Source organism: Artibeus jamaicensis, unplaced genomic scaffold (genome assembly GCF_021234435.1).
Source record: "Artibeus jamaicensis isolate MK-2021 breed Jamaican fruit bat unplaced genomic scaffold, CSHL_Jam_final scaffold_1964, whole genome shotgun sequence".
In the NCBI taxonomy this organism is placed as follows: domain Eukaryota; kingdom Metazoa; phylum Chordata; class Mammalia; order Chiroptera; family Phyllostomidae; genus Artibeus; species Artibeus jamaicensis.
In genome coordinates, this window is record NW_026522030.1 from 8,781,886 (window position 1) to 8,793,032 (window position 11,147).

The window sequence follows — 11,147 nt, forward strand, 5'->3', positions numbered from 1 at the left end:
TTTAGTCTAATACACAAACACATTTTTGGTAGGAGTATCTTAGTGTTAAATACAGTAGATTGGATGAGAAATTTCCAAAATGCTGGTGATGGCTACTCTAAATCAAAACCTTACTTTATTTCTTTTTGAACAGAGTTTGAAATTCATCTGCAAATTTCCTTTATTTTTAACTTTGCTTTTGGAAAATATAACACTATATTTTTTAAAGTTCTTGTTTTTAGTGAGAACTATTAAGTTAACCTAGAAGAAGCTTAATATTAAACATCACTAGTGATATCCAAATTGCTTTTTATTCTACTATAAATGAAATATAACAAATATACTTAAAATATTTTATTAATAAATGTCAATGGAGTGTAGAAAACCAGTTTAGTTCCAAAAGTTGGAAACTACAAGGATATCAAATTTAAAGAGAGTAAATTGCTTATGCTTACAAATAAAATATCCTAGATTTCACATAGACATTAATAAATTAATCTAAAATAGTGCTCAGAGATTAGAATCTGGCATTTAAAATTTTTCTTCTAATTATAAACACATTTCCAATGATATATATTGCTTCCTAATATTTCCTACAGCCTAACATTACAAATTTTTTTTAGCTTGTAATTGCCCCTGGAGTAGAAGAGACTGCAGTGATAATTCGACAAATTGCTGACCACAACTTAATGACCTCGAAGAGAGATCCTCATGAATGGTTGGATAAATCCTGGCTTCAAGTTTCACCATCTAAGGTGGTTTATTTCTAAATTAATAAATTAGATATTTATAAAGCAAATATATGTATTTGAATTTTCTTTCTGGTAGAATATTTTTGTCCTCTAATGCTTGCATGAGCATATATGACAATAACTATAATAGACAATATTTACATAGGTCAGTTTCCAGGATCATTGGTACTTTTTAATTTCATAGAACTTTTAATGGGATTTTTACCCTACCCACTAGACCACCAGGGAATCCAGGGGATTTTTAGAACTTTCAAATATAAGTTATTATAGGATGAGCTAATAATGCCAATCCTAATATTTTAAAAAAATAACTATATTTATAGTTCCTAAATATAAACATTTAAAAATAGTAAATTTATTAAGAAAATAACAAAATTTTATCATTTCACGACTTGTCAGTAATTCAATTATAGAATTGTAACCCAAAGTAGAGCTGTGAATACTTATAAGATTGTATAGTTAATTTTTAGAAATTTCTTTGTTTGAGCATAAAAATTTCCAAGATCTCATACCAACTCAGTGTTTCTGTTACCTTTATTTTTTTTATTTTTTTAAAGATTTTATTTATTTATCTTTAGAGGGGACAGGAAGGAGAGAGGGAGAGAAATATCAATGCACGGTTGCCCCTTGTGCATCCCCCTGCTGGGAACTGGCCCGAAACCCAGGCATGCGCCCCGACTAGGAACTGAACCACAATCCCTTGGTTCACAGGCCTGTACTCAATCCACTGAGCCACACCAGCCAGGGCTCTGTTACCTTTATTTTTAAAATATATTCAAATCATGAAGCCATAAAAAGTTGACAGGGCTCTTTGTGTTCTGACATGGAATAGTCTCCAAGATAGATTATTAAGTGAAAACTGAAAGTTGTGGGACAGAGAGCATGTGGTATATTACTATTTGTTTAAAACAAGGGACACTAATATTTATATATGTTTGCTTATAAGTTAATAAAATACCTCTGGGAGGATGACAAGAAGGTAACACTGGCTATCTTCAGACAAGAGAACTTGGAGTGATGGGGTGGGAAGGAGACTTTTTACGTTTCAGTGCCTTTACAATGTTGAACCATGTGACTCTTATACCTATTCAAAACCTAAAATTATAAAACAAATACATAAAATGAAATATTCATATATTCTAAATCACAGGCCTTTTACATGCTTAAACAGAGCACAGTGCTATCAGCAAGTGTGGGTAAAATTAACTATGATGTGTGTGTTTGCAATTTCCTTCCTTCCAAGGTATGTCCATTATGCTCACATCTGTCATTTGATAAAAATCCAAGAGGGTGCAAAAAGCCAGTGCAATCCAGGAAAAAAGGGAATATGGCAACAGTAGAGATGGCTGTTTCATTTCTAGACTTTTATGATATCTCTCTGAAAACACACATTTTTAGACTGTCAAGGTCAGTTCAGGTTGATAGCAGTTCTTCTTATATGCTGTTCACAAAACTTTCCTGAAATTATAACATCTCTTAAATACCATAAACATGATTCATCGTAGTCAAACAGTGATAGTATATGGTCTACAAAGGGAGGTTCTAAACTAAATCCTTGAAAAGATTTCTCTTGAGGAAATGTAGCATTAATTACAGCAATTTTCATGTGAAGAAGGTGAACTGTAGCCGATCTTTTTTGGATGAGTGATGAGACTGAATAAACAAACTTTCAGATCCTTCCCAATTCTAAGAGTGTACAAGTCTTGACTGCGTACAAAAAAATGGGTCAGTCTCAGAAGACCACTGGCTTATTATTCCTAAAACTCTTTTCTAGGAAGAAATGTATTTACTTGATTTTCCATGTATTAGTCCATTGGTGGCTCAGCTCATGTTAAATAAAGGACCTTCTCTTCACTGGATATTATTAGCAACTCTTTGTCAGCTTCAGGAACTCCTACCTGAAGTTCCAGAAAAAGTGTTAAAGGTTAGTTATTCGAGATCTTTATTCTTGTATAGGTTTATTTTCTTTCCATCTGAGTATTTATTTTTACCATAAGGTTTTCAAAATGAAGGTATCCAAGTATAATTGTGATGGACTTCACACAGCAAAGAAATATTTCACTTGACCTCAATTTTATATAGAATTCTCATTGACTGTCAATTGAATTATACGTTAAAGTTATCTTATACAGATAATTCAGTACAGTCAGTTTATCACACTTTAAATCATTTTGAAGTGTTATTGTGGTCCAAATATCAGTTATATACTCTATTCATATTAGTTTATATAATCTCTTCCAAATAATCCTGATACCCTTCATTATAATATTAAAGAGAACTTAATTATGAAAAGAGCCTTATTGGTAAAATTTTTAACTTTATGAAGGAAATGGTATTTATGTGTAACTTATATAACTAAAAATTCTATTATAACTGATTAGAAAATAGATGCAAATTACAATTTTTTTCTCTTAATGTAGACCAATCATGTTATTACATGAGTCAATATAATACCCATGAATGCACTACTTCATTATATTTAGCTTCCCTTCCATATAGATAAGCATTTTTATTTACATTTACTTGACTGCTGTTCATATTTGTATTATATTAATTCATTTTTAATATTTTAGCATTTCTGTGACATCACTTCCTTATTCAAGATTAGTTCTTCTTCCATAACATCACCTCGAATTTCATCACCTGAGGAAACTATGAATCAGAGTAGAACCTTCCCTTCTCAGAGTTCAGCTTCTGGTTCTTCACACTCTGTCATTCAAGAACACACTGAATATTGCCAGTACCCAGACTTAGAAGAGACTGTGCAGAAAGACACAAACACCGCTTCAGATTACAACTCTTGCTTTGTGGGACTAAGGGAAAGAGAAAGGCCATGCGTTTTACCATCTGTGACTTCTTACAGACAGACCAGCTATTGGAAAGACTCCAGTTGTAACCCTGATATAGTACAGAATAATCCCTTCCTGATTAATATGGAATCAAGGAACTCGGCTGGTAACTCCTTTCTAAACCAGAATGATTCACAGACAGATGTCTTTTCTCTGGGTCTAACACAAATGAATTGTGAAACCAGAATATCACCAATCAACAATCAAAAGAGAGTTGCCTCTAATTTTATAAATTCTCAGCAAAAGGGAACACATGAAACAAAAAGACCTATAAATAAAGAAGTATCTGCCCCTATGTTTTCATTAGAATACTCTCAACCTCCTGCTCATTGGAACTATAAGAAAAATGTATGGGAACAAGAGAATCACTCTTTCAATTTACAATGCAGTGCAGAGCAGACTATGTATGACAAATGGTACTCTCAGAAAGAAAACCTGTACACTATTCAGCAAAAGTGTCTATCAAATGAGTTGGGCTCCACAGGCAAAAGTTCAAATGCTGAGACTCATGAGACTTTCTGGGAAGAATTACCATCTGTCCCCGGTTTGGATTTATTTTGTTCGTCTGATCCTAACCTAAATCAAAAAGAATTCAACAGTCTTTATTTCCACCAAAGAGATGGAACATGTTTAGGACAGAAAAGGCATGCTGAATTTTCATCTAACTCAGGAGACCAGAAATCATTAACAGGTAACATTATTCAGTAGATGATAAATTCAGTAGATGATGTTTTCAAATGTAATTTAAAATAATATAACCATCTCCAAAATATTTTTTTTGTTTTAATTACTATACTTGAAGAATCTTCAATAACTTTTGGTTCAAAGAGAAAACCAAAATTCTAATTATAGATATCTAAGAAAATAAATGTAAAGAAAAGATGTCAAATTCTTGTAGCTTGAGATGGACTAAGCATTCAACTTCAAAAGTGAAAAACACAGAACTCTAAAGAGAGCAGAAGACCAAAATTAACAAAGATTAAACAGAAATCAGTAAATTAGAAAATTAATTTTTTTAAGATTTTATTTAATTTTTGAGAGAGGGGACAGGAAGGAGAAAGAGAGGGAGAGAAACATCAATGTCTGGTTGCCTCTTGCATGCCCCCTACTAGGAACCTGGCCCACAGCCCAAGCATGTGCCCTGACTGGAAATCAAACCCTTGACCCTTTGGTTCACAGTCCAGCACTCAATCCACAGGCCACACCAGACAGAGCAGGAAATTAATTTATTTGTCAGGCAGGGATACTTAATGAGCTCAAGTTTATTAAGAGTTTATTATCCGCCAGGTGCTGTTCTAAGCTCTTTATGTGGATTATTTACTTCTGACAATCCTATTAAACAGATACTCTTAACTCTATTGTGCAGTTGATGTTTCTGAACATCTAATAATATCAGTTTTTTGAAGGAAAACTTTATTTTCTCATTTCTGGTAATTATATCTTTCTTTTCTGTCATTATTTATTGCGTTGGCCTGGACATCTAGAACAAAATATTAAGTTTTAATGGTCATACAAGATCAGAACAAAAAGAAGAAAAAGAAAGAGAAGCTCTTGATTCAAAGCTCCTCTTTTGTATAGGCCCCTTTGTAAGGCCTGAGAGCGGCCCAGAAAATCTTGTATTCTTTATTAAAAGAGGACCTCCCAGATTGTATAAGCCCCAGGATCCACAAAACTTGGGTTGGGTCCCTTTCAACAGTTACAATTTGTTTTGTTCCTGATTTTAATGAAAAGTATTCTATTCCTAGTTTTGTAAGAACTGTTGTGAGGAATAGATGCTGAATTTTATCCAAACTCCTTTTGGCACCTATCAGAGAAAATCCAACATGTTTTCTCCATTGACCTATTCATGTCAAGGATTATATTTACAAGTTTAATAATATTAAGTCATTTTTGCCATTTCTGTAATAAACCTAATTGGCTTTTGAGGAGTGGTTTTTAAGATATGTTGTTGAACGTGGTTGCTAATATTTATGATTTTCTTATCTACATTCATAATGAAATTATTGTGTTAGTTGTACTCTCGCATTTTGATATGAAGTTTACTCCAGCCTCATAAATGAACTGGATGAGAATTTCATTTTTATTCATCCTGGAACAAAATAAGCATGGAAATTCCTGTTCTCGAACATAGAGCCCCCAGTATAGCATAATCCTCCCATTTTTTCAATGAGATTTCAGTAAATATATTAAAATATATTTTAATATTTAAGCTTTAGGGACATAGATGGAATAGTCAAATAACTACACATTTTTTCCATTAATTTAGTTATAAATATGTATTTTTAAGTCATATATAAGTAATGGTTAAAATATTGAAAATATATTTTTAAATACATCAATTTTTTCCACTTTCCCATTATTTCCATAAAATAATTTTATTTTAATGGTTCACATAAATCTTTGATGTTGGCATCTTCATCACCACTACGGCAATGTTTTTACCGTGGTCTCCATAGCACATAATTGCCTCCAAATGTGTCGGTTCAGATATAACACATTCCAAATTCATATTGATGCAGCTCTGGAACATTTATCCAAAGCCTTTGGCATAACCTCCACATAATTTCCATTTGTTCAATAGATGTACGTTTGTGATATCTATCATGAAATTATCTACTACGTTGTCTTCTTTAAATTTGCTTATAATTACATCCAATTCTTGCAATTATGAGATTTTTATCTCCAGGAATAATTACTAAAATGGTTTTAAATTTTTAGCCTCTTTTTTTTACTGATTTAATCACTGAACTTTCAAAGTATTCAAATCTAGGCTATTTTAGGCTTACATATAACATAACATATATAATACAGTTTTTTAAGGTGAGTCCATACATCATCCCACATATCACATAACAGCTCAGAATAAATTCTACAACATCACGGATATGGGTTAAGAAACAGGCTGACTGTGGGAAAACTTAGAAGTAAGAATCTTAAATGAAGGAAGATTTACTTATTTGTGCAAGGTATGAGCATACAGATGTGTGTCTATAGCACTAATTACTACTGGACCATTAGGTATAGGTACATTTATGCTAAAAATATAATTTAATAGTCACTATTTTATGCCAGTTGGAAAATTTTAAAACTTTGACAGGATCCATTTGATTAGCTGGAAAAAACAGCTACACTGTATTATTACCAGCAATAAATGGTTTTCCTTTTTCTCTTTTTAACAGAGTCCACGTGCTTACAACGACCACAATCCAAAAAACAGCGTCTAGTGTATGAAAAAGTCCCCGGTAGAGTCGATGGACAAACTCGTCTGAGGTTTTATTGAAAAAGAAAGAATAGTCCTACATGTCACATTCCATTGTTTTTGTTGATAACCCAGTAACGAACTAATTTAGATTTGGTCACACATGAAAGAAAATACAACTGTTCATAGATGTTCTCGGTTTTCAATATTAAATTCTCATAATATATATTCTGCCCTATACTTTGCATTCTTTGTAAGTTAAATACTCTAATTAGCATAATTGTCTTAAGATCCAAATATCTCCAGATTCACCTAAACATTGCAAAGTCTTCTTTAAAAGAAATAGAAAACTTTATTGTGCATCAAAGGCTTATTCAGTTGTCTTCTGAAGGGCCTACTGACTCCAGCTTTCCCCGCCACCCCCCCACCGCCTCCAGCACCACTTCTAAATGAGCCTCCATCTTAGTCTGACCCTTTGAGTCGAGAAGTGAAGATCACACCCTGACCCGTGTGGCCCAGTGGGTTGGGTGACGTCCCGCGAGGCGGAAAGGTCACCTGTTTGATTCCAGGGTGCACAGACGACCGACTCATGTTTCCCTCTCACATCGATGTTTCTCTCCCCTTTACAAAAGGGAAGATTACCAGTCAGTCAATCCTCCATCACTACTAAGAAAGTTAAAACCTAAGGCAAAATTGAAGTTAGAGAACTTCCAATTTAAAGTATATTTGTAAACGAAATTTAAAACAAATTACTAAGAGGAAAATATTGCAACTCACATAATAGAAAAAGGGTTTGCACTCCTATTATACAAAGAATTCATACAAATTGATAGGAAGACAACAGCCTAATGGAAGAACGGGCAAAATACATGAATAGACATTCCACAAAAACAGCCAGTAAACATTTGAAACAATGTTAGGCAAATGCAAATTAAAACAATATGTTACTGGGGGTTTTTTTGCTTATCAGATCAGCAAAATTTTGAAAGTTCAGAATGTCCAAAACCCAGACATTACCTTACTTGGAGTCTGGCCAGTGTTTGATACTGTTAATCACATCCACCTTTTTGAAACAGGCTGTTTGACCTCATACCATTTGTCCCGCTGTCTCTTTCTATCCTCTTTCTACTGCACTTATTTTAGGGGATGTTTGGGTTTGCTTGAATATGTAGGGAGTGGAGACTTTAAGGAGGAACTATTCCTGGAAATCTAATTAGAATTTCTCCTCCACTTCCTTAAGTTTTGACAGGATTGCTCCTAAGGTAAGGCTAGGGCTTCCCAGAATGCACACCTTTATCCTATTTTTAGTTAGCTTCTAGAGTGGAAAGAGTCTCTTCATAGGCAATAGACTGAGGCAAATCTTGAGGCTGAGCTTCAACACCTGCCTCGCTGCTTCCTCACCAAATGCAGTGGAAGCAACTGAGTCCTCCTGCTGTGTTTCTCAGTGATGCTTGCTGATAGAGTGAGCTCAGCACCATCAGAGCACTCCCAGGGAGTAACTGTCACCTGAGAGCTGCAGCTGGTCCACGAGCAGAGCCTGAAGGGTCTGGACGGACCCTTGTGAGGGGCCAGAAGTGTCGGTTCAGCCTCCAAGATCCTCTTCCAAACACCCAGTCACATAGAATTGTTTGCAACAGCCCCAAACTTTCCCAGACTGGCTGTTGCAATAAAAACTTCAATTCTTTCTCTGAGAGCATTTCATTGCTTTATGAGGTTTTTCATGTTCTAAGGAGAGTTACTTGCATTTAGACTCATTGCTGGTGATAGTGATGCAGACCTTTGAGGTATTGTGAGAAGCCTTACTCCAAGTTCCTAGGCCCGGCTCAAACTTTGTAGGCCTCTCCAGGACCTCACGTCTCTTCCGCGTGCGTGCGGGTGGACGTAAGAGACTCCTCCCCTTTCCACTGCGGCTCAGCGTACAACTGGGGATCAGCAACAGGGTGTCCCACACCTTTCCTCTCATTGTAGGGCCCCGGGTACTGTCCCCAAATATTGAGCCCCACCCTGAAACAAGGGATCAACAAACGGAGTAGTGTGAGTGGAAGGCAGTGGGGCGCACAAACTACCAAAGTAAGTGCTGAAAAAATGCCTTTTTCTGTCTTTTGCTTTTTTGTTATTTTTACTGTACAACAGTTACTAATTCAATACTTAATTTAAATTCCTTATTTATATAAATTACTTAAGTTTAATTTGATATAGTCAAGTATATGCATCTTTTTTGATTTCTGGGTTTCCTGTCTTGCTTGCTTAGTGAAGACCTCTTCTACCCTAAAGTTGTACAATTATTATCCTAATTATTCTTCTAATGCTTTTGTATTATGTCTTTAACCCCCGTGGATATTTTTACATAGTGTAATATCGGCCCAATGTATTTCCTTCCCGATGGACAGGCAGTAACGGCAGCACCATTTATTGAGTAAACCATACTTTCCCACTGAACAGGAAAAAACTCAAGTCTATTTCTGAACGATTATGACCCATTCATCTACCTGCCTATTGGTACACACAATAAAATTTTTTATTTTGGATTTTCTTTTCAAATTTTTTATCTTTTTAATTATATTGTCTTGATTCAGCAGATTTAAAGTTAAGTTTTAATAATGAGTGAGGCAAGTTTCACCCTTTCTGTAGAACGACACACAGCCACACAAGGTTTAAAAACTCTTCTTGGACGCTTGATTTTTCCACGTGAACTTTTAGATATTTTACCACTTTTCCTCAAAAACAATAAAATAGGAATGCCACAAAATTTATATGAAATTTAGATTTCATAAAATTGCATTTTAATGAAATTGCCTTAACATTCTGTAATTTATGTAGACCCTGTTCTGTAAACATCAATACCTTTTCTTGGACTTGCAACTCTTGTTAAATTTATTCTCAAGTTTTTTTGTATCATTTTGCCATTCAAGTAGAACTGGGATATGGTTTCCATTTCCACTTTTAACTAGCTATTACCAGTGTAGAAATGCTGTTTTTCTCCATTTATACTTTGAATCCAGAAAGTCTTCCAAATTCTGTTATAAGTTCAAGTATTTCTTTTACTAGATTCTATGAGTTTTTAAGGTGTGCAATTATATAACCATATATATAGATATTAGTCCTAACATGTTTACTCCATTTCATTTTTTCATCTTACCACATTGCTTAATAATTCCAAGCAATGCCGAATAGTGATGATAAAAGATAGTCTTCTTTTATTCCTAATATGCTGAATGTTTCTACTTTTCACCATGTAGTATAAATTTTCCTGTTGGCTTTGACAAACTGTCTTTATCATTAATTTTTTCCCATTCTATTTTCACTAATTCACTCAGCTTTTATTCAGAACAGCTATTAAATTTTATCGAATAACTTGTGGACATAGATTCTCCTCTTTAAACCATTCATGAAATGAATTACATCGATAGGTTTCCTTACAGCAAAAATAGCTTTATCAGATTGTATCTTTCTTGATATACTACTAAATTTGATTTGCTTATATTTAGGGCATTTATTTCTTGCTTCTATTTAGGGCATTTATTCCTTGTACTATCTTACCAAGAGTTTGCCAAAGGAAAAAGTGGAATAAAGAGGTTTCTGTGGGTATTTTTTAACATACAAAAGACTGCATGTAATTAACATATGCAACTCGATGAGCAGATGAGGGAGACCACCCTCAGGATCTATGCCCTGACCCTATTCGGCACCTCCAAAGTTTTCTTCTGCCCTCTGTTTTTTTGTGTTAAGAATAGGTAACATTAAATCTACCTTCTTAGAAAGTTTTTAAGTATACTTGTACAGTACAGTATTGTTAACTACAGCCACTATGCTGTACAACAGATCTCTAGGAGTTACTCAACTTGTAAACCAAAATTTGTGTGTTAATGGAAATTTTTTTCAATGCTATTGTTAAGATTGAGAATGGAACATGCTTAAAAGCTGATAGAAAAGGCCCAGTGAAGAAGATGAAGTGGAGGAGAGAAAGGATAATTGATAGTGTGACATTTCAGAGACAGTGAACAGATACAGAGAACAGTACAAGGGTTCGAAAGGGGAGACGGACTTATGATTGGATGAAAGGAGCTCGCAGTGGTTAGACTGGGAAGTTCAGTGGCCAGAAATGAAGGGAATTCCCATCTAATGGCTTCTATCGTCTGTACTGTCACAATACTTATGCTCAAAAATACTTTTTTATTTATTTATGGTCTTATACATAGTTATTTCAAGAGCAAATGTCAGTAACAGATATTTCTGTATGTTAGACATATATCTGTTTTTACAAACTTCTACAAGTGTTTACACAGGATGTTACCTCTCATTTCCAGCACGCAATCCACAAGCAAACAGAAATTCATGAAGCCCTAAAACAAAATCAGGCACACAGAA

At 34.4% G+C, this 11,147-nt stretch overlaps 1 protein-coding gene across 6 annotated transcripts in view; it reads left to right on the forward strand.

Annotated features, from left to right (window-relative positions):
* Nucleotides 1-7,007, forward strand: part of SHOC1 (shortage in chiasmata 1) — a 63,933-nt gene extending 56,926 nt beyond the window's left edge. For all 6 annotated transcript variants that reach the window (XM_053656550.1, XM_053656552.1, XM_053656551.1 and 3 more), the window contains 4 exons: nucleotides 603-734; nucleotides 2,506-2,655; nucleotides 3,305-4,271; nucleotides 6,760-7,007. In XM_053656550.1, coding sequence (XP_053512525.1) covers nucleotides 603-734; nucleotides 2,506-2,655; nucleotides 3,305-4,271; nucleotides 6,760-6,860 — 1,350 coding nt within the window. In that variant the 3' untranslated portion in view covers nucleotides 6,861-7,007. The remainder of the gene's footprint in view (nucleotides 1-602; nucleotides 735-2,505; nucleotides 2,656-3,304; nucleotides 4,272-6,759) is intronic.
* Nucleotides 7,008-11,147: the final 4,140 nt, after the last annotated feature.